This window comes from Dermacentor albipictus, chromosome 9 (genome assembly GCF_038994185.2).
Source record: "Dermacentor albipictus isolate Rhodes 1998 colony chromosome 9, USDA_Dalb.pri_finalv2, whole genome shotgun sequence".
Taxonomy (NCBI): Eukaryota; Metazoa; Arthropoda; class Arachnida; order Ixodida; family Ixodidae; genus Dermacentor; species Dermacentor albipictus.
The window spans coordinates 41,680,091-41,704,492 of NC_091829.1; the positions used below are offsets into that span (position 1 = coordinate 41,680,091).

At 46.0% G+C, this 24,402-nt stretch overlaps 2 protein-coding genes across 6 annotated transcripts in view; one reads left to right on the forward strand and one right to left on the reverse strand.

Annotated features, from left to right (window-relative positions):
• Window positions 1–15,846, forward strand: part of LOC139049602 (uncharacterized) — a 34,544-nt gene extending 18,698 nt beyond the window's left edge. Inside the window, exons 4-6 of the mRNA XM_070525187.1 lie at window positions 6,355–6,402; window positions 13,087–13,140; window positions 15,620–15,846. Coding sequence (XP_070381288.1) covers window positions 6,355–6,402; window positions 13,087–13,140; window positions 15,620–15,799 — 282 coding nt within the window. The 3' untranslated portion in view covers window positions 15,800–15,846. The remainder of the gene's footprint in view (window positions 1–6,354; window positions 6,403–13,086; window positions 13,141–15,619) is intronic.
• A 2,316-nt stretch (window positions 15,847–18,162) lies between these two features.
• Window positions 18,163–24,402, reverse strand: part of LOC139049705 (CAP-Gly domain-containing linker protein 4-like) — a 29,372-nt gene continuing 23,132 nt past the window's right edge. For all 5 annotated transcript variants that reach the window (XM_070525440.1, XM_070525443.1, XM_070525442.1 and 2 more), the window contains one exon: window positions 18,163–18,827. The gene's annotated coding sequence lies outside the window, so the exon portion shown is untranslated. The remainder of the gene's footprint in view (window positions 18,828–24,402) is intronic.

Here is a 24,402-nt window from a genome sequence, read left to right on the forward strand (position 1 = left end):
TATTAACCTATTAGGTGCCACCATGACCATATGGTGACGCAGATGCGCACGAAGCCTTTAAATTTATACCGGTTCAATATACCACGCCCAGCTTGCCCCAACGTGTCTTTCGAGGGTTAGGATACAGCTTGCAAACACCAGGTCGCAAAAGTCGCTTATATTTATTTGGGAGCTGCCCAAAAAGGCGGGAAATAGTGGGTTGCAGTTCCGCACGGCAAGATGCAACGCTCCCGTTGGTTTGAGGTTCTTTATTTTTTTTCCGGTATTCATTTCAGCAATAGCACCATCCACATGTATCTTTACCTCACGCAATGTGCGAATTCCGGTGATAATTTTCAAGAGAATGATGTTGCTAAGCAGGCCGCAGGCGGTCACGCTCAGACTCTTGCAAACGAACTCCTACCCAAATCCGGCGTCCCTTAACAGCATACATCCCGAGATTTACCCACATTGTTCTTGCGTGGCCTGTGCACGAGGTTGCTACTTTGCCTCGTGTGCTCTGGGAGTGCGAGTCACTGGGCCCGAAGTTCACTAAGGAAGAGCGGGACGCGCTCCTGCGAAGTCCCGTCTTTGAGGACCAAATCCTGGCCGTCCAGCGCGCGCGCGATCGGGCCGGCAGGCTATATAGGTCTGTCAGTCGCGTCGTGGGATTAGCCGGGTGCGCGTTTTATCGCGTTTTGCTGGACCCGATAAAAAGTTTATTCACTCGCTCACTCATTTATTCTGTGTACGAGCGCGCTATTGTACGTGTTACCATATGGTCACGCTGGGTCTTTAATTGGGCTCCCTATATTATCCGACGGCAACCCCGTCAGTATACGACGAGCACGCGCTTTCCGGTGACAGGATAGTCGTCGAGCGTCGGATTGACAACTCTGTTGTAACGATTGCAAGCACTGTACACGGCGTAGAGCCCATATCATCTGCAGACAGGTATTCTTGTGCACAGAAAGAGAGGATACCTAAATGTGTCGCTAATGGTGTCTTATATCAAGAAGCACGCCTGCCTTCTCTTCTCATGCGATTTCATATCCTAACAGTATAAACTTTTCTAAAGATATATGCATCACCACGGCCATGTTTTTTTCACTATCAATGGTATCGCTCACGTAGCCCTCAAGTTGTTTTCGTACAAAAACTACTGTACCCATTAAAATTTATGCGAGGTTACTAAACTTCACTGTTGTAGTCGCTAAAATTGAAGTTGATTATATTTTTCCAGACAATGATAAACACTTTCGTCTCATTCGTTAAGTGTGGGTGCCAGGCCACAAAGGTCTAGCCTTAAACGAATATGCATATGCACGCGCAGTAGCATCCCACGAAGGTCATCCACATTTTACTATACGTCAGCTTTCATCACTTCGGCGCGATCCAGTAAATATACTTCTGCAAATAACATCGCGCAATCATCGGCGTCAACGTCTTATTTCCCGCATCTCAATTTTCCTTGAAACGACAAATGGTGCTCCACTACAAAAATTGAAGTAGCGATTACAAGACTACGGTGCCGAGTCTTCCCGCTGAACTTTTACCTCCGCAGCTCTGGCGTGGCTATGTCGCCCTTGTGCCCTTTATGCAATGAGTGTGAATCTCTGCAACACTTCTGTTTGACACGCCGCCGTTTCGTTATTCAACGGAAAATATTTTTTTTAGAACCCTTCCAAAAGTTTTACTTGAATTTGATTCTTCCTGTAATTATTTCCATCGGGGCTACCGTACTGGGTTACATCCACAGGAACGTTTGTGAAGTGAAGCCCTCTGCAGCTTTCTGCGTGAGACCAAAAAGCATTGCGTGCTAGAATTCTTCTCAATACTTATTATGCTCACAAAATCCCTCTTTTTATGTAATACCTGGATAATTGATTATTCATATCTGTAACAGTACACACTTCGAATCCCGTTTGCAAGATACTTACTTCATTTCACCCTGGTTTATTCAAAAAAAGAATTAACAGTTTCTTCACCACCCGATTCATGGCCGATCGCCCAGAGTGGGCTGCGTCATTTCACTAGAGAACCAGAAGAAAAATGGCCAGGCTTAGTTTGGTTAAGCCAAGAATGCGTTGCATATTGCACGAGTTGGGGCCCAGCTTTTCCTCCGGCTGTCGTGACGTCACGTCACGTGGTTGCGCTAAAGGTCAATGGTGGCTGCCCGGCCGCGCCCAAGGGCTGAACTGAGTGATTGCAATATGCAACGCATAAAAATAGAAGCAACTTAATAGCAAACATAGCAAACTTAAAAGAGAATAGACCCACATATGAGACGCGCAGCAATGAACAATGGCTCATACCCACAATGGTGGCTGCCCGACCGCGCCCAAGGGCTGAACTGAGTGATTGCAATATGCAACGCATAAAATGCAATGGCTCATACCCCCGTAAGGTTGAGGCGTCAAGCGCTCAGCAAAGTGGAGCAACCAGCGCACACACATTCACTGAAATCACCCATGCAACACACAGGACAGCATGCGTTTCAATCACCTGCTGAAAGGATGCAACGTAAAGTCGATGAGAAACGTCGTCGGCGCGGGTCTGAACCCGCTACACGGGCGCGCAAAGCCGCAGTCTAAGCGTCGAAAACGAAGTCGAAGAAGCCGAGTTACGAAAGCAGCAACGCGACGATGCGAGTCGGCGCATTACCAAGTCTGTAGCAGAATTTCGCCTTGTAACGTGTTACAGGAATGTAACATGCTTTCGAACTTTCTTTGTTATTTGGTGGGGGGGTTATGTATGCAAAGGTTTTATGAAAGTGCCCGCGCGCGAATTGGCTTATATAAGCTTTGTTTGGTGGCCAAGCATTCCCACCTCCGTTTGCCGTTAAAAGAAAAAGAAAAATCCTACGTAAAATCTGATTATATAACGTCGGTTCGCCAGCATCTCTAGAGCACGTCGATCTGTTAACGGAATTCGATAATAAACGTTTCGTGAGATTAAACTTTCCAGAGCATGAATTTAGAGTAAACGAAATTGTATCGATCACCGTTGATTACTTTACCCGCTTCACCAACGCTTCGCGTGAACAGAGATTTCTCTTCATGCACTACCTCTGCCGCCTCCCTTAATTCCCCAAACATGAGACAGCAGCATCTGTAAATAGCATAGAGTGTCAAGCTAGAGGAAGCTCAATCTGGGCCTCTGAACTCGTGTGAACAAATTCGTGCGGCTGTCTTTCCCAATGCGAGGCACACACACGTACTGCGAAGACTCGGTGCAGCTATGCACAGCATTGCATATACCCCGATCACACGCACACTTCGCTCGTTCCAAAGCCAGTTGTTGTTGTTGTTGTTTTTCTGGTAGTGGTGGTCGTCGTCGTCGTCGTCATGAGTGGCCGTGGCACATACCCACAGTGGGGGATTGGCCATGAATCGGGTGGTTAAATTAGGTGCATAAAAAAAAATAATGGGCGCGTGCACCCCGGCCCACTTCCTCATTTCGTTTCCTCGCGACAGCTCGCGCTCTGAGTATCCGTGTTAGACTTCCCTCATCTCCGGGACCGGCCCACTTTCATCGGTAATTTCCTTGAAGCACACTACGTAGAAATCACGTGACGTTGTACTGACTTCATAATCGCCACAATTAATCACGCTTTAACATTTCTTCGCAGAAGAACACATGTCATCGCCGCTTTAAATAGCACGATTGCATAAAACATGGTCGCTGCTGACGTCACAATCTGCGTTTCTCTCGTCTACGCTCGTCCACTAGCCGTGTAAAAACGAATTGCCGTGTAAGCTCGCGGTTAATCAGATACAAACGTAGATACATAAGCCTCCGGAAAGTGCGTGAACTGCCCTAATAATGCTAATGCGTTCAAATGTACCGGCGACCAGGCTGTGCGCCCGCGTCATCCGCTACTGCTGCTAATTCGCTAACAAGCTTTGCGTCATTTGCATTCCAGCGCTGCGTTGGATATCTGTGTTTATCCTCGTCTTATGTCTCCAGGGTCTAAAGCGTCACACTAATATAATACTGTTACCATACGTTCATCACCATTCCCGTGACTGACTGGCAAACTGGCTGGTCTTCGCGGGGGTGGAAGGTGGCCAGGTTGGCTCTTGGCGGGGGATTCACGCGTTTCTCACGTCAAGGAGTTGGTCTGCCGCCGGGTGGTACTGCTGGCATCTGTCCGGCCCTCCTGGATCCCGGGATCGGAATCCCGGGATACGAAGGGCTCCCGACAGTCCCATCTTTTAGCGACGGCTCTTTTCGTCATGTCACAGTGACTCAACGCCGGTGCTTCCACTCTAGCGATCGACCGGGTAGAATGCCGCTCTTCCGAGGGAATGGCAGGCCGCGAACCTTTCTCCTGCTCACGTGTATATCTCAGCAATTTGCGATATTGTGGTCACCTGCTCTGCCTTGCTTTATGCAGATATAGCGAAGGGCAGGCGGCGACGTTGTTCGACTGAACGGCTGTTGGAAAGTTTTTCTTTCCTAACTTGACTCAGTGGGGATAGCAAGTTTCTTCGAGAGATTTGGTGAGACGTGCAAACCTGTATACGTTGACAACTGCAGGCGTAATACGCACACATTCGAATTATGTATGTGTTCTTTAATATGTTAAAAGCTTAATGGATGTTTTTTAAATCTGTTTTGCATCGTATCAGCTGAGATTGTATTATCTCAGGTGTAAGCAACACCCACAACAGGGCGCATTCATTCCGGCAAGCTCAAACACTCATCTCGCCCACCCATTCCGTCAATTGAGTGGCTGACCACCGCAACTGACCTTCGCAACCAGCTGTTGCTTGTGGACTTTAATTAGTCTGTTGCGCTGAAGCACGGCGCAAGCGACGTTCTGGACTGAAGACATCCATATACTTTTTTTCTTTTTACACGAAACGTGGTATCTTTCTCTCAAACACATGACCAGAAACGCTGTCGGCTGTTCACTTCGAGGGGCCCGGGCTGATGCCACGCGAAATCTCGCAAATAGATAGTATGGCCGTAATCATTGGGTCGAGAGTTATCGCCCAAGAATAAAACTTGACCTTGCACAGCTAGATAAGCCGCCACGGCTCGGGACGGTTGCGGGAAGCGGCCGCAGGATCCATGACGGCGGCATTTCGACGGAAGCGAAATGCGAAAAAGCTCATGTACTTAGATTTAGGTGCACGTTAAAGAACGGTGCAGATTTGGGTTCAAGTGGTAAAAAATTAATCCGGAGTCCCCCACAATGACGTGCCCCGTAATCGCATCGTGGTTTTGGCACATAAACCCAAGAATTGGTTTACGGCAAGTGTTCGCGTCGCCGAAATACGCTGGGGTTTCTTATCGTGGCGATCGATCGGCCCCAAATGTTCAAGTATGCTTAAAGGACATAAAGGAAAGTACTATGTCAAGCTAGATTGCAAAGTTTTCGTAATAATGAATTCGTCATTCGTGGCGATAACAGAGATTAACAGAGCGACAAAATGACAAAAAAAATGGAAGGAGTGGTGCGCACCAGCTATTTCGGACTATGGCACCTCTGACTCGACGCCAGCATTGGCCGATTCAAGGAGAGCGGCAGAGAGGGAGGTCACGTGAGTATTACCTCAACTCGCCCGCTTTAGCGCGGGCGATTCGAACCGAGGAGCTGCGGCGGGGCTATTGGTGGTAATATCTTACGTACTGGCACGCAGAAAACACCTATAGACTTCTAGACGAATAGCTTATCAACCTAGACCGGCCTAATATATTCCTTTAGTGCCCCTCTAAAAATACTCGATCAAGTGTACCTCAAGTAGTACTTAGTGTTCATTACAATGAGCACGAGTTCGGCCCACATACGGTCACCACAAGCAGGTGGATGTACTGAAGGGTTGTGTAACACGGGGAAAACAGCAAACAGCCATATGTACAAAGCATGGTGGGCCGTTTTTTGTTCGAAGTAAACGCAACTGCTAGGAACATGATCGTGTCTGAATCCTAGCAGCATATAGTATACCACCCACCGTCCACGGATACGTTTTTGCGCAATGAAAAAAAAAATTCAGTGCGGTAAGCTATTGTATAGAAGCAAGTGCACTCCACGACCCATTTACGAATCCGTATTTCTCGAAAGTAGTGTCAGGCACAGTGTCTAACAAAACATTACGATTTGAGTACTGAATGACTTAAATTTTGCGTGATGACATGCTCCGTGAAACCGCTAATTAAAAGTCTGTCATTAAAATTTGGTAAATCGTACTAGCGATTATCGAGCAAATTCCCATGTCATTCGCTACCTTCAAGGTGGTCAGTAAAAATTCTCTTTCCATCTCAACTCTGCCATTTTTTATCTGAAACAATCGTCGCTGAAACTCTCGGCATATTTTGTACAGAGTCCTTGTTTGATTAGTTTTCTTCTCTCGCCAACGATTGCAGCTGAGTCAGGTGGAGGACTGCAGGGTGGACGCCTACCTGAAGTTAAAGGTGAGCTCGCTTCAGGCATCGTCATACGGTCATTGCCAAAGAATGAAACGTGGCTGCAGATCAGTGTATTTATCGAAAATCGGAGAGTGGTTAAATAGGGACTTTTAGCTTTTCCGCTATTCCGGCAAACGGGGGTTGGTTTGGGCGCATTGCCGGATGGGTGGGGGCGTAAACGTGAGCGGCCGGAGCGGTGCAGCCGCCTGGTGGCGTAGCACTCAACCAGAAAAACTCACTGCTAAAATTGCAATAACCAACTATATTCTGCTTCGCTGATGGTGCACATTTACGGCAGCGGCGCAATTGTGAACACGATTACGCCGCTGTCGAAAATTTACGCAAGCAGCTAAGCAGAATACAGCTATTAGCTCTGTGTGGTTCAGCTTTGCACCGCCAGCTGGCGCCACCAATCTGGCCGCTCACGTTTACGCCGCCGCTCATACGGCAAACCTCCCGGGCTTGCCGGAATACCGGAATCACTGAAATTCTCTGTCTAAGCAAACGTAACTGCGCTAAACACACTAAATCCAAAGACAGGAGGACATGTAGCCACAAAGATAGGGCAAAGGAAAGACAAAGCGACACGGTTGCATGCGGCTTGACACGCCAAAAGCAGGAAGCGACGCGATTTTTTTAATTCACGAAGTCATGCCATGTGACGTCGCAGGCTGTGGCGAAGCTTGGCCGAGGGCACTGAATTCTTTACCATTATAATGTCTTCGTAGTATTGAAAAACAACGAATTGAATAAGACGGCTTTTTTTTTTACTTTTCATGGAAATGATCCAATCAGCGACAAGTCTGAAATACAAGTGAAGTCAGACGATCAATTGGCGTCGTAATCTGGACGCTAGCGAAAGTGAATTATCTCCTTCAGTAGATTTCTCTACACCGCCCTTTCTGAATTTCTGCGCCAGCTCTTCAGTGGGACTGCCTGCCAATTCACAGCCACACAAGTAAACCTAAATGCAAATAGCATTCTTTCCCTACTTCAGCCGTTTTGAGCCTATCTATCTATCTGTGTCTGTCTGTCTGTCTGTCAGTCTGTCTGAATATTCATTCATTCACTCATTCATTATTATTTGGGCCACTATTGCGCCTGCCCGGTGGCCCAAATCTTGCTTGGAACATTAGGCACGCTCCTGGTCGTGATGCTGTCGTGGGCTTACCATGGTCGTCACTCGAGCTTCATGATCTGGTGCTCATCATGCTGTCGTCACCACGCCTTTTTACCCGAACCCAGTGGCCCAAGTTGTCTAATAGCTTGCAACGCTATGTGCTCGTGGCCGCGATGTCGTGGACATTGCACCATCGTCATTCCAGCTTTGTCATCGTCATGCCGTTGTCATCATGCACTCGTCACATCGGCGTCGTGATGCCGTCGAAGTGAATCAATTGTCGTCAATCCAGCGTTGTGATCCTAGGCTCATCATGCCGTTGTCTCAATTCACGACTTCTACTCTTAGCCAGTGGCCCAAGTTGTCTACATGCTTGGGCCACTAGGTATGGTCGTGACGCCTCAGTGGTCATTGCACAGTCGTCATTCCAGCTTTGTCATACGAACCTCGTCATACTGTCGCCGTCACGTCATGCAGTCACCATCCATTCGTTGTCACACTGCCGTCGTGATGCCGTCATGGTTCTTCGGTTATTGACATTCTAACTTTATGATCCTACTGTCCTCATGTCATCGTTGCCACACCATTGTCGTCAAACCATTGTTATCAATCCGTCGTTTTATTGTCATCACTTCAGTAACGTCATCTCATTGTCGTCATAGTCTTAGTTGTTCCAGCGACGTCAGTCTTCGTCATTCCATTCCAATTATACATTAGTCATTCAATCGTGATTGCGCCATCACTGCCATGCCGTCATAGCATTAGTTTTCAGCCATTCGTTATCATACCGTCGTCGTGATGCTGTCGCGGTTGTTCCAGCGTAGTCATTCTGGCTTCGACATCCCACTCTCGTCACGTCGTCGCCGCCCCGCTGTCATTTTACCGTTGTTAGCCCTTCATTAACGCCCTTTCACTGTCGTCAAACCGTCTTCCTCTATCCATCGACGTCATTCCTTTTTGTCATCCTATCGTAACCAGGCTGTCGTTATTTCATCGTGATTATGCCGCTGTTGTCAAGACATGTTGTACTGCGTCGTCGTCAGACTGTCGCCATCATGCATCCGTTGGCATACCATCGTCGCCATGCCATCCTGGTAGTACAATCGTCCTCCCTTCAGCTTCGTTATCCGGTTTGGTCGCACCGTCGTCATGCCATCATCGAACACACTCATCATGTAATTTTAACCATGTCGTCATGTTGTAGTCACTATAGCAACGCTATCTTTCAATACTTGACATCTCAATATCGTCATACCACCTTTGTCGTTCCATGTGGTCATTCCTTCGTCATTCCATTGTCGTCACTGCATCGGCAACACGCAGTCGTCTTCATGCCGCCATGCTCACAGGCGACCATGACAAGCGAGTTGGACTACATGGATAATACCGCATATAGTCGAAGCAACGAGTCTCAGATTTGACCCCCTACACATGTTAAATAAATGTGACTTCAGAAATACGGCGAGTCGCTGTATTGCTCGAAGCTAATCGCATTACCGTCGACAGTCGTCGCGCGATGAGTTCTGCCGCACGTTTCTCGCAGAGTTGAGGCCGAGATGACGAACAGACCACAAATTGAGCCGAGTGTTTTTCATCGTTCTTTCTGATCATCGAGAACGTTCATGTTTTGCTTCTTATTCGTGCCACATCAGAGAGCTACGGAAGAGCTGGCTGCACATAGCTATTGCTTTATATTCCACAATATGGCACCGGAATGAAAGCTACAGTTCGTTCGAACGGAAATGCCCCGCCCTAGGACTAATCTGTCAAACACTTGCAACTCAATTTGCAGGAAAACACTTGTTCCATATTTAACATCACTTTTAGAGTCACGGCACTCTCCCCTAGAACGAAAACGTAGACTCTAAATAGAAGACTTGATTACGTCCGCCCTCGGTGAGGCCACGCGGCCACTCTCCCCTAGAACGAAAACGTAGACTCTAAATAGAAGACTTTATTACGTCCGCCCTCGGTGAGGCCACGCGGACCATATCTGCACCTTCATCGGGGTCTCCTATCGACGTGGAATTCGAGAGTTTGCGCGCAGTCCGACGGCGCGCTGAAAGGAAATATAGAAGGACGAAATCCACGTACGATCTCGCCCTTTGTCGCCGAGCTCAACGACAAATAAAGCGCCATCTCGAGAAATTAGGAAGGAAGCGCTGGAGAAAGTTCTGCTCATCACTGGATCCTCGCAAGCCGCTGTCACGTATTTGGCATGTAGTCAGGAGCCTACGTTTTCCCCCACAAGAAAGGTACCCTTTCAGTGCTCTGGCCCTTTACCAACGCCGCAATGATGTGGAGGTAGCGGACGACTTCTGCAAAATGATTGTGGGCACAACTCAACAAGCCTCTATCCAATTCGAAGTTTTTGCGCCACCTTCCTCAAGTGACCACTACGACTTGCTCTTTACGATGCCCGAATTAGAGGCTGCTCTTGCGTCGTGTCGGCATTCATCTGCTCCTGGCCCTGACGGGATCTCGTACTCGTCTCTATCTCACCTTGGCAGGGCTGGTCGCACTGCACTGCTCAATTATTACAACGACACATGGGTCTCCGGTATTGTTCCGCAGCAGTGGAAGATAAGCCGCCTGGTTGCTCTCTTGAAGCCTGGAAAGACTCCTTATGAGCTTACCTCATACCGCCCAGTTGCATTAGCCAGCTGTGTTGGCAAGGTTATGGAACGAATGGTCCTGGCGAGGCTCGAATGGTTTCTGGAAAGCAATGATCTCTATCCGAACATGATGACCGGTTTTCGGCGGGGTCGTTCTTCAATTGACAGCGTCATTGACCTCGTTACGACAGTGGAACATGAAAAACGTCAACGCCGACTCGTCGCCGCTGTTTTCTTAGATATCAAAGGGGCCTACGACAACATCCTTCATGAAGCCATTCTCGATGCCCTAGATGACTTGGGTATTGGCGGCCGGCTCTACCTGTGGATTGTGAGCTACCTCAGCGGCCGTTTCGTTTACATGTCCACGCCTGACGGAGACACTAACCGTCATCAGGTATGCCGTGGAGTTCCTCAGGGAGGAGTTCTCAGCCCAACATTATTTAATGTGGCACTGATTGGCCTGGTGAGCGAGCTTCCACCTCACATCCACATCAGTGCATATGCAGATGACATCTGCATCTGGGCTTCTGGTACAACACGCCCACAACTACGTGCGAAATTGCAACGGGCTGTGTCATCTACTTCACGATACATACGGCGTCAGGGTTTGCGCTTAGCTGCCGAAAAATGTGCTGTGGTTGCATTCACGCGCAAATCCGTCTGCCGCTACCCGATCTCCATTAATGGTGTCATAATACCTTATGTCTCCCACCACAGATTCTTGGGCATTATCATCGACCGCGATTTGTCATGGACGAGGCATGTTAATATGTTGAAGCAAAAACTTAATCTGTTTTGCCATATTCTTCGCTTCGCAACAGGCATGAAATGGGGCCCCACGGAAGGCTCATTACTAAGACCCTATCAGTCTCTTTTCGTGGGCTACATTCGATACAGCCTTCCGATACTCTCAAACTTGAGCATTTCCTGCTTACGGACATTAGAGAGCGTCCAAGCGCAGGCACTCAAAATATGCCTCGGGTTGCCACGGCGTGCATCCAACAAAGGCGCAATTGAGGAAGCCCACGTATGCCCATTACCGATATACCTGTCCCACGAACCACTTCGCGTGTATTTACGCTTACTGACGCGACACCATTGTCATCCATTGACGTCGGTTCTACATGAGCGACCGGACAGCAGTTTCACAAGTGCACTCCGTTGCCATCTACCCCACATAACATCAGGCTATGCCCTTCCATACCACCCCGTCAAACCACCATGGGTGATGGTTCAACCTTCCGTATGCGTACATGTCCCCGGCATACTAAAGAAATCATTGGTTCCCGTCAGTGGACTACAACAACTTGCTCTCGCGTACATCTGGTCAGAATACCAGACATATGTTCATGTGTACACAGACGGCTCCGTTTCACCTAAGGCATCGACAGCAGCTGTGGTGATACCAGCCCAACAGATGACTCGAGGTTTCATACTAGACCATAATTCAACATCAACCGCTGCAGAGCTTGTGGCTATTCGAGAAGCGATTCGCCACATCTGCGGGGAAAGACCTCAAGAGTGGTGCATTTTCACGGACTCAAAACCCGCGCTGCAAATTTTGGGATGCTTCCTGCGCCACACCGCATATCAGGTTCTGGCCCTGCAGATCACCGAGCTACTTTCATACGCTCAAGAAAAACACCACCGCATAGTGTTCCAATGGATCCCGGGACACTGTGGGCTCAACGGTAATGAGATGGCCGATGCTGCAGCAAGGCGCGCCCTCAGCAATGGCATGCGAACTGTAGTGCCATTCTCTAGACCGGACATCACATGCCTCCTGTCGGAATTAATGAGGAGTGCGGCGAGAACATACTGGGCCCAGCCAGACGCTCGTCACGTCCGCCTTAAAAGCCTGGATCCCGATAGGAAATTTCCTATTCTGCGTGGAATTCCACGCCCTCATACATGCCTGATACACAGACTGCGATTAGGCGTCGCCTTCACGCGCAAATATTTGCACATTATTGGACGGACAGACTCCCCGGACTGTTCAGTGTGTGGCGCTGCAGAGACATGTGCTCGTGGTGTGCCCTGAGTATGCGCGAGAAAGACTGACATTGGCAGATACATTGAGACATTTCCACAATGGACTACTGTCGGAGGACCTCTTGCTAGGCGCGTGGCCACAGAGTTGGCAGACGACAGAGACAATGCGTGCACTTTCACGTTTCCTAGGTGACACTGGCCTGGACTCACGCCTGTGATACCAGTTGTGTAATGTGTCATTCACCTCGTTCCTCCCATTATCATCCATCATTGTGACCCCTTTTCTTCCCCTCTTCCCCCTCCCTTACGTAGAGTAGCAGGCCAGATGCTCCATTATCCGGCCGACCTCCAATCATTAAAATACCTCCTCAACGTAGACTCTGATGTATTAACTCTATTTTCGAGGTTCTCATAATTCCCTAGGAAGTAAATGTTAAATGCACCACGTTGATTCTATTTTAGGAGTCTCCATACTTCTCTACGGAGTAAACATTCGCTCTGCCATATTTATCTACATGAGGGGCATCTTCGTACTACCCCGATTGAGTAAACGTTCACATTGCAGTATTTGACTATGTTTCCTAGAGTTCCCATGCTCCGAGAGGGACAGTATAGATTTTGTTTAAGTAGAATATACTCATCGTACAGTACAAGAACCCGTGTAAACAGAGTTAACAATGAGACAGCATGGCTTAGTCGGAAATGGAGTGGTCGGCACTACTCCTGTTCCTACGACGCACGTCGCTGTGTTCCTCCTCGTCAAACCATCGCCTGATCAAGAAATAGGAGCACGCGAGCTGGACAAAGTTGGTTTTCAATTAAAACAGAGCAAAAGAAATGCTGTAACACTTTGTAGCGCAGCTTCACAAGTTTGTGGTCGTGAGCAGACGGCATCAACTCCTTATACTTTCTCTGTCATGAATGTTTCAGTTAGGTTTTTTTTTTTTTTCAACTTTGCAGCCCGACGTCAAGCTTAAAAGCCCACCGTTCGACAACTCCGCCCAGCTTTTCAAGGTACAAGTCAATTTCTGCTACTTTTTTTGCTACTGTTTCTTTGGAGTTGGGGTGGAACATAGCAGTCTTTTGAATTTTATTTGGGACACTATCAAATTCCACCCTGTTTGCGTTTTGAGCCAATCGGAGAAGGCGTAGTCAACCTGTGAACCAATCGGAGCTGATAAGATATGGTAGGATAGGAGCGCGTCTAAAATGCCCCCCCCCCCCTCTTTCTTCTACTCCACCCATTAACATCAACTAATTCAGTAGAGATACCACCAGTCACAGAGTAGTTGCGTAATCAAGGAATACAGGCGGCATACGTGAATATCTTGGAAGATATCTAGATTCCACGTCTATCTTGGTTCTTCACAAGTAGAAAATTACCAATCAAGGAAGGGTTCAGGCAAGCAGACACAATATCTATACCTGTAATGCTATTCACTGCATGCTTAGAAGTACTCAAGCTATAGCACTGGGAAGGCATAAGAAGGAGGATCAACGGCGAATATCTCAACAACCTACGGCTTGCAGATGACATTATCCCGTTCAGCAACACTGGGGATGAATTGTAACAAATAACTGAGGATCTAAATCAAGAAAGTTTAAGAGTAGGGTTGAATGTTAATATGCAGAAAACAAAGGTAATGTTCAATAGCCTGACAATTAAGGGAACAAGAATTCACGATTGCCAGTTAGCTCCTAGAGTCTGTGCAGGAGTGCATTTGTCTAATCATTGATCATGAGAAGGAAATTTAGAGAATAGCTTGGAGTGCGTAAGGCGGGCATTACCATTCCTGACCGGAATCTTACCACTGTCACTAAGAAAAAAAGTGCACAGTCACTGCATTCTACCAGTGCTAACATAGGGGCAGAAACTTGGAGGTTAGCAAAGAAGCTTGACAACAAGTTAAGGACCGCGCAAAGAGCGAAGAAACGAAAAATGTTAGGTGTACCCTTAAGAGACAAGAGAGCGGTGTGAATCAGAGAGCAAACGGGAATGGCCGATATTCTAGGGAACATTAAGAGAAAAACATGGAGCTCATGGGCAGGCCATGCAATACGTAGTGTAGATATCCGGTGGGACATTATAGTTACAGAATCTGTCAGAATGGGAGCTAAGGGAAGGGAAGCACAGTTGAGGACGGCAAAAAATTAGGTGAAGTGATGAAATTCGGAAATTTGCAAGCGCAAGTTGTAATCTGCTAGCGAAAAGACTGGGGTAATTGGAAGTTGCTGGAAGAGACCCTCATCCTGCAATGAACATAAAATAGGCTTATGATGATGGTAACTATTCAAAACCACTCACACCCTCACTAAAAATATTGCAGCGCCACTCAAGGTTCTCTCTGCATTCAGCATTAAAAAGGTCTAGCGCACCACTTCCCTTACATGTTACCACACCGCAGCACCATGTAACATGCGCATGAAGAGTTTAGTGCAGCTACTACTCGCAACATGTAATCACTGTGAATCTAAGTGTGCATGCCTTTCCAGCAACATATTTGGGAGCTTGTGCATCCTGGGCAACTGCGGGACTGCGTGCATATCTGACGATGCATTTGAAGTTCGTTTGCACTATGATGCTTATGTTATTGCGCTTTTTATAAATATCATCTTACTTCAATGATGTTTCAAGAAGATGCAGAGAAAAGACAGCACGGGAGATAAATGAAGCCCGCGAAATACATGGTACCTTGTGTGATGACGTTAGCCTTCTCAGTGCACCATCCTTGTATAATCAAGAAAAAGAAGAAGGGCACGTGTACCTGTCAATCGACTGGGGAATACTTTCTTTGTTAGTGGACAATGGCAACGCAGTAACGCGTAAGTTCCTTTCCTTTTGTCATATCCTTGTATTTGATGGGTCCTAGGCATCAACTGGTGAGCTGTCCTCAATAAAACTTATTTGCAAGTCATCACTTTGTCCTTCCTTTCTTTTTATTTCATTTCATTACTTCGTTTATATGTGTTGTAACACTACCACGAAGAATCCAATCCTATGCAAACCTGTTCTATGTAACTTAGATAAAAGCTGTCGATGCCATACTGTGACAGCCTACATTAAAAAAGGGAGGGGGAGGGGCAAGAAATGGTCAAGATCACAAGCTTTACACTTGCCGGAATGAGCGCAATGGACACACGGATGTCAATGAAGTTTGCTTCAAACTGCACTAAATACAGAAATACACGGCTGAAAACCGAACGCACGGCCTCGCGCACGGCAGCCGACCACTCCATCAAACGGCCGCTTCGGCCCCTTTCTTCTTACTTTACATCTGTCTTTGTTCCATTCGCAAGGTTCCGCACAGATGCACGATCACGTGCTGTCACGTATACTTGCCCCTTTGCGGCGTAAACTAAAATGCCCCGCGAATGCGTGTGTTCGCGTGAATGTTCGTCCCCATCCCGCAGCGCGCCCGTGTAATGAACCGTAACAATTACCTACAGATATGCCACAATACTAACAGTATACTCCTGCTTTCTTGCACGACAGAACTGCATGGACAACACGCTGGGCAAGTTCCGGGAAGCCGGCATGTCCGCCCTGCGCGGGTACCGGATGGGACCGGACAGTGGGCCGCCGCAGCCGCCTCTGCCGCAACAGCTGCCGCCGCAGCTGTCGCCGTACAACGGCAAGCCCAACATCACCATCGAGTACACGCATTACGTGTGACCACGGCGACCACTAGTAGATTGCCAATAAAGAGACGAAACGGCCCACTCCGACGTTCATGGCGATCCAACATGTCGGTGCCACCAGCCAAATGCGAAGTAGACCTGTCCCACCAAGTCTGTGCAGTGTTACGCGAGCACCCTCTCCACGGTATTCTTTTTACAGAGGTTTTAGATCTCGCATTACTGTGCAGTTACCCCACAGCATGGATGACGGAAAGAAACTCATATTTATCTCCTTTATCCCCTGACACACAGTTAAGCTATCGGGTCAATGTCCACAGCCAGCACACAGCCCTACATAAGTGATAAATCCAATATGCGCCATAACCAACAATTGTGTGTGAACGCAACATGTGAAAAACCCTGTGTTCCTTTCTACCACATAGGGTTAATTATGGGAGTTATGGGGCATGTGGGCCACCGATCAAGCTTTCTGGCACCAGGGCACATACACCCGACGTGTCAGAGATGACGCCTCGCCACTAATGCCTGAGCACAGACACATCAAGCGACAGCAGCCAGATCTCTCCACCCGCTGTCCCAATTGTTAGCTATCAGACTCGCCATCTCGTCTGGGACTGCTCCGCTCAATCATCAGCCAGACAAAGCCACACACGTATCTACAATGCAGCCACTACATTCGCTGTGACCAGTTACAATGTCTGGATCGCACTGACGGTGCTTTCGATGAAGATGTGCCGCTATTCTATACGGAGGCCAAGACTGAATCTAGATGACCAACTCAACTCGACTCACCGCAAGGTCTTCGTTGCAGTCACTGGTGGTCTTTACCATTGAAACTGGCCTCTCTATCTCTATACACAGGTCTTCTTCGGTTTGTTCTTCTGGACTGCGCAGGACGGCAGGAGACACTGTGTACAACAGCACGCACTAGTCGAAAGCAATGCCTCGGCCAGTCCCGAGCAGTGCAGCATAACAAATCCGCCAGTTAGGTCAACGTGTCATACTTTTCCACATTTTAATGCATATTCGTAATTCTGAACACATTGGAACATATTAGTGAACGTGCGCATCTCCTCCTCTAGCCCGGCTGTGAATCTCTGGAGGGTGCAAAGATTGGGCGAGCCAAGATGGTTGGCGACTGCTTGTGCCATCTTATTACGGGCCTAGTGCTGGAGATTAGGTAATCCCAAGTTTCAGAGACGCGTTGAACGGGGAGAGGCAGGCAGCAGAAGCATTCGCTCCCCTCTGCACTCATCACACCGGCATTGTGACGGCGAATGCGTGTTGTCAGTGCGCGAGATCTGTTCATGTTTTTCTGCGCGAGCTTGACACCATGCTTGCTAATTTAGTTATTGAGCGAATGTTTACGGGAATCTATAATATGATAGAACTACGAACCCTACTTCGTGTAGTTGTCCAATACTTTGATACTTTGTTATCGCTATAGTGCTTCGCCATTCGGGCAAAACTGCAACTTACTATCAGGTCACGAAGAGCATGCGCGTTGTCAGCCTGGCATTGCATTCTTGACAGGAAAGGAGAGAGCAGAGTTTTCATGGAGTTTTCTTATCAGAGGGTGCTATTCTGGAAATTTCCTAATTCCATCAAATTGTTGATTTTGAAATATTGTCAACTTTCTATGGCATCTCCGAGTGGTTCGAAATGCCACCATTACAGAATTTGGCAGTATGGCAAAATTTGACAATGAGCTAAGAAGTCGCACTTAGCTCATGCAACAGCAGGGCCACAGTAGTATGCGATTTAATTGGTGCTAAATCTCCATGTTTAAAAAAGCATTAATTCAAGCTTCATGTAATGTTAGCAAGAACATGTACACATACTAATAACATTTGCCATATCTTTACAATAATATGTGCAATGTGTTTAAAACGTCCTTGCAAAAATGGCCTAACAAGTGCGCTTGTAGTTGTCATGAAATTGAACAGCAGGCTACGTTGTACTTGAAACCAATTTTTTCCTTTATTAAGGACTATATGGCTGAATCATTTTAAAGCATACATGGTTTTGTATAATGCAATACTAGTTTAACGATCTTAACGTCCATTTGCAGTTAAGAAATTGCACCAAATATTTTTAATGACAATAACCAGAATTGTTTACTTCACATAAGACATCCAATATTCTTACTGAAAAAAAAGTAGTAAGTGCAACTCCAACAGTGGGAACGAGTGCAAGAAATAAATGACAAAAGTAAATATTAAAAGAATCTGCACTAGAATAAACATGACACAGCAACTATGCACGGGCTCTTTGAATTCATGAGAAATAGGTTAGATATACACATCCACCACAGAAATGCAGATTCTATAAATGCCAAGCCATTCAGGTACTCTGGCCAGTGCAAAATGTTCGAAACACAATAAATGAGAAACCAGGTACCAAGAAAATAACTATTTATCCTTGTCTTATAAACTAGCCATGCCTGCCAACTAGCACAGGAAACAATAAACGACAGCTCCTCTAATAGCAATAAGCATAAGTAGAGACAGTATGAAACAAAAGCAATGTTGCTTTGCCATGTCAAATAGAGGTATGTTTCAATGGCAGCCAGCAATTAGCATTGTTCCTGTAATAATAAAAGAGTTCTAAGTACCAAAAATGCATAGGGTATGAGCTTTGAAATTAGCTAACAACAATGAATTCATTTCGCACTGCAGCACCATATAATGGGTGCACGAGGTCTTTGATGACAAAATGATGACCTCATGAGTAGCAAGGATATTCTTGACAAGAATTGATATATTCATTCAAATATGTTTACATTGTTTCTTCTGCCTGTGTTCTCAAAGGCAGTAGAACAAAAAGATCTTGAGCTTAAATTATTGAGTGAATTTTGCTTCAATAATGTTTGTTTGTTCTTCAATAATGCTTCAATGTTTGAACCAGATAGTGCATGTTGGTTTTGGCCAGTGCTTCAATGATAACAGCCTTTAGCAAATTTTTTAGGGGTGTAGCAGGTTTATATTCACAATTACGACCCCACATTGAAGGTGATGTGACTGCAGAAGCTCACAGCAAACCACTCTTGGGTGGCACTGGCCCTGTAGGAGCAATCAAATCAATTAAGAGAGGCACCAGATGACATTGTGCACAGAAAGGATGGAGAAACGACTACCTAAGTGGCGTCGGACCACCGGCAGCACTAATTTCTCCCCTATTTCTCTTTTTCTTGGATAATAATTGTGTACATAAACTGCTGTCTTGCTCCAGAAAGGAAGGATTTGGAGGCATTCATGAAAGTGTCAATCTCAATGTGGCTGTGGTCGGCATATAAGGCAACTAGAACCGCATATGGATTCATCTCGTTTGTACAACAGAAAGCTGATATCCTGGATTAAATGTGCTAGACAGGTGACCGAGGGGTTGTGGAAGATGAAGGCAAGCAGAAAGAATGAGAATGTTAAATGTCTACGGTGACTTGATGTCATGTCTTCAAACACATCGCGCACCCAGTACATTAAAATCACGGTCGTGTTCTGTGCAATTCTGGTCACATGAGACCTCACGTGAAGCGAACAGTACACACAGACAGTGGAAGAAAGACACAAAACTTGGCAGACATAGAGAAAGAATCACTCAAGTCTTGTCCGCTGCATGTAAACAAACAGCAACTTCTCAACATGTGCTTCTTATGACCAATAATTTAATTCCGGTGTATCAAACCAAAAAAAAAAAAAACCCAATCTGATTATGAGGCACACCATAGGGAGGGTCTCTAGATTAATTTTGATCACCTAGAGTTCTTTAATGAGCACCTAAATATACGTACAAGAGCGTTCTTGCATTTCGCCCCCACTGAAATGCGGCCACCATGAACGAGATCAAACTCACGACCTCGAGCTCAGCACCGCAACACCATAGCCACTGGGTAAGCACAGAGGGTGTGACGTTATGTAGAACCACAAAGAAATCACAAGTGATGACTATTGCAGTGCCATGGGAGGCCTTAAATAAGACACCAATATTCACAGCCATCATAAAGAGCAGTTCCCCGTAGGCACATGGAAACCTATGTTGTATTTTCCTTCATATTACAAGACTAACTTAGCCTATGTCATCATGCCTGTTTTCAATAAACACGTTCATTGTTAGCTTACTTCTGTGTTCTGTGTCCTCCTCATCCTTCATCCATTGTCTCTGTGCACTGTACAGCTAACCTAAGCAGGTCAAACTAAGTAGTGTTCTGGCACGTCCTTAAGATGTACAAGACCAGCACAGCACCTTATTACACACTTCCCAAGTCACACAGAGAACTTAAAACATTCTGATTCAACAATGTTTTGCACGCCCTAATGGATGGCTCTATGAGCAGCTATCTCTCCCGACTTCCACAAAAAGGCAGCAAATGTTAGGTCACATCACACATCTAGCGATCCTCACAACCTCAAGTTTTTTGAACGACCACAGCCTCTACATTTCATGAAAGTCACAGACGTGAATCTCAGAGAACAAGTGTGAACGTCAATTGACTGAATCTTAATTATATTGCTCAGTCATTTACACTCCTAGTCATCAAGTGAAAAAAGTTCACAACCAGTCTCACACTGTTTTGACATGGTGGATAAAAATGCAATATAGTCGCTAAGGTGCACCAGGAAAAAAACACAAAAGGACACATACAAATGTGTGTGATGAGAGAACCATGGCTTTGGTAATGTTGCTATATGTAAAACTGATTTTCCTTGTGAGTCTTGTTATGCCACCTGGACATCTAATGACTATGATATCCCCTGCAGCCATCAAATAATTCACACCTATTGAAGATGTAGCTTTGAATGCATGTCACGCATATTCAGCATCATTAAAAACAAACAGCAGAACAGATCAAAAATTTCTCAATAATCATTCTCCTGTGTGCTCTGTTTACTTTTTTACTATGTAGTAATTACTACTGCCCTGGTGACCAAGTTCAGAATGTTAATTTGGTTTACATTTAGAGGTGCCTTTCATGGATGGCGTTCATGATACAGACACGAAAAAGATTTTGCCCTGTGTTGCACAAAAATGCGAACTGAAATGTGAAAAAGATTTCTTACTTGAGAGCAAACATGCACAAGGGAAAAATATAAATGCTAAACAGAAACAAAGCTCATGATAGCTTGACGCTTCACACTGCACTTAAATAAGAAGTGCAATGTGGAGGCATAACAAAAGCATCTCCATACTTTCTTTACAGCAATTTATGAGTTCTTATCTGTAACTTGGATATTCGTGATTTACAACACAAGAAAGACCTCCAGGAGCCGAGGAAAAGGTGGAGGTGGCACAAGTGCTGTCTTTTAAAAGAAGGTTTATTGAAAACATGTGCCAATTAAACATACAGAGCCACAAAAGAAAGATTAAAAGATGCTGCTTACAAGGTCCCGCTGTCTTACGGCAAGACTTAGCTTTGCCAAACAGGCTGGTTTAGTAATATCCGCTTGAGGGAACATTTTCATTTGCCAAAAAGTGCACTCAGCTCTTATTTATCAAGCCACTGTTGTTCATGTGGCTGTTTATCAGATTTCAATAACACTTACATACTTACGAGGCATGTAGGTAAGTGCACCCATGAAGTTGCCATTTCCAGATCAAGAAGTGTGCATAATCTTGAGCCAGCCATTTACCACGCAAACTAAACATGTCTTTATAGATAACACTTTAACTGCACTTTGCCTTTGTGAAAACTGATTTTGCTCCCACAGTTTTGAAATTCTCTATTTTCTTTTGAACGAGTGTGGCCTTGTATATACATTCACCACAGGTTTTCAATAAACCTTCAATTGAAAGATGGTGCTCATGTCATTCCTACTTTTTCCTTGCCTCCTTTCTTTTCCCCCCAATGCTAAGCACGAACCTTTCGCAACTCATCTAGTATTCCATTCATGTTAGCTTGGATATATTGAGTCAGGCACATGATAGTATATGTTCCAAGAAACTGCATAGGTTTCCTTAAGGTCTAACTGCACTGATTGTGCAAGAGAATCGCACTACAATGTATGCATATTCACGGCAGTACAGCCACCACAAAACTGAAGATGCATCTATTGTGGCTTAACTTTAACAAACGCAGGCTGTAAGGAACAAACCTCAAATTATTGGGAATCGAGCACATTCAAGGCACCTCAACCAGTATACTCAAGCACCCTCCACATGAAAAGCAAGAGCGCTTGAGGCAGTGACTGCTACAGAAAAACTACTAGTATGTGTGCTCTGTGCATCATTAACGTCTAATTACTCCCGAGCTATTAGCATGCATTCTTAAGGACTATGAACAACGTGTGCACACTGAAAGTGCCGCAATTCCCCACAACTCCTGTTACACATGTGCTGCAGGGAACTCAATGTCAACGCACAAGGGACCTTAAATAATTGCTGCCCTTGTTCTGTGCAGCATGCACAAGACTTTAGTCTTCTAACTTCACATTTGCGCTTTCTTTAGACCATGGTTCACTTGTCAATGAGCAGTGTGCAAAAACTATACAAATAAATATTACGAACATGCAAAAGTGTGCGCAACAAAAACTTAACTAAGATGTGATGTGTAAACTCAGGTGTATACAAGAAGCACAGAGAACACATAAATCAGAAGTGTGTGTGTTCTTTTTTTGGGGCATGGGGTGGCACACCTCACTGGACCTCTTGAAATGCACTGTGCTAAGTCATGATGCTCTCATGTAACCAGCACACTATTCCTTACTCTGTACTCAACTTTGGTATTGTAACTGGCATTGCAGCAGGCATCATCAACTACCAGTAGAACAACAAATAGGTTATTAGTAAAATCACTGGTTTTCCTAGAACCTTGTATGCAAACCCTTGCTCTGTGCCTTAGGTGTGAATTTGCCCTAAACAGAAGCAAACATAACTAGCTCCACCCCCACTTCCCAATCCCCAATTTAAAATCTAAAGGTTTATTCCCTAGCTCGAGATCTGGCACAGGGTCTATCTTATTACCTGATAACTAGTGGAGTGCTCTCAGGTGAGGTAGAGAGATTCATCAGACAGCAGGGCTGCAACCATTGCTGGCATCACCACCCTTAACCAAGATGTTGGCACAACCCTAGCCAGGTCAGAATCATACCAGGACGCTCTAAAGGCCTACCACCATGCATCATCACCATACCGAATAAAATAAATGTACCACATCAAACAAAGCAGATATTTAGGCAGCAGTGCTGATGCTGGCACTGCTACAAGGCCACACCCCAACTCAACTAAAAGCTCACTCATCACTTCCTACAACACAGTTCACGATTAAAAAACATGCTGATCCGCAACATGCTTTCAAGTGAAATTAGGAACATTAGGGCACAAGACTTAGTGCCTAGCAACTTAGTTCAGTGCTCCTCAATGTGTGGCCGTTCTCTTATGCATCCATCTGCATAACTAAAAGATGCACAGATGTCTAAATGACCGCTGAAAGTTTGAGGACCATCACCATTTAACTGATTGACATCATTCACTTCTATCCTGCTGCTCATTTAGATCTGTGGCATGGCTTCAGCCAAATCACACAGGTCAAATACTTGATCCAGCTTCTCAGCAGATTCCTGGGAATGCCTGGCACTGAGCTTTTTTACCTGGGGACGTGTTCTGCGACAATCACTTCAGCAGTACTATCGCCTTCGCATGGCGTAGTGCTCAACAAGCCAATCAGCTCATTCGATTTTGCTCTATCAATCAATCAACATGCGCCTGAAAGCAATACTCGTCCCCCGTAGTGCAGAAAGTTTGGCACTTCAAGCAACAAAACACACCTGGTTATCCATGAAGCCATAACCTAGACTGATACCTGTACTAGGGTAAACATGTTTTACTACAAGAACACAAAGTTATCCTGATGAGTTCTTGCAAGGCAATTCATTAGAAGATGTTAATAAGCTCTCTAACAGTGACATTCCGCCATTCAGTGCCTTTCCGCAAATATCAATTCTTTAATGTTGCATTGCAACACATTAACCATACAGTACGCTACAGGGGAGGACAGCAAATTTCCTTCCCTAATGTCTTTTAAATGCAAGCCAACATTTCACTCTCATTAAAACAATATGACCACAGCCGGTAATCATAACAGTGACCTTGTACTCGGCTACAATATACCATAGCTCTCTAGACACCAGGAAAAATGCTTCAACGCTGCAAGACCAACTTAGTGTCCAACATCGCAGTGAATATCTGATGTTAGTAGGCAACCTACAAGTTCTTAAATGCTCCTGCACTTGACACTTCGCCTAGAAAGCAGACAGCAGCATTGCCCTTGACCGACGCAATCACTGTGCTTCACAAGCAATCCCCATTGATTTTCGAGGTAAAATATCGTCGGCAGCCTGGTCGTCAGCCGAGTCATCTACTCGCTACCGTACCACGCGATGACCAAAGGAGAGAGGGAACAGGCGGACACGATAATCAGGAAAGCATACAAGACGGCTCTCCATCTGCCGAAAAACACTTCAAACGAAAAACTGCTCCAACTGGGCATCAGCAACACTTTCAGCGAACTGGCGGAAGCCCTGCTTGAAACGCAAAAAGCCAGACTCAAAAGCACCCCTGCAGGGAGAGCGCTCCTGACTAGGCTGGGACGGGACACGAGTGGACACGTAGATAGATACGCAGACGTGCCCGACTGCTTAAGAC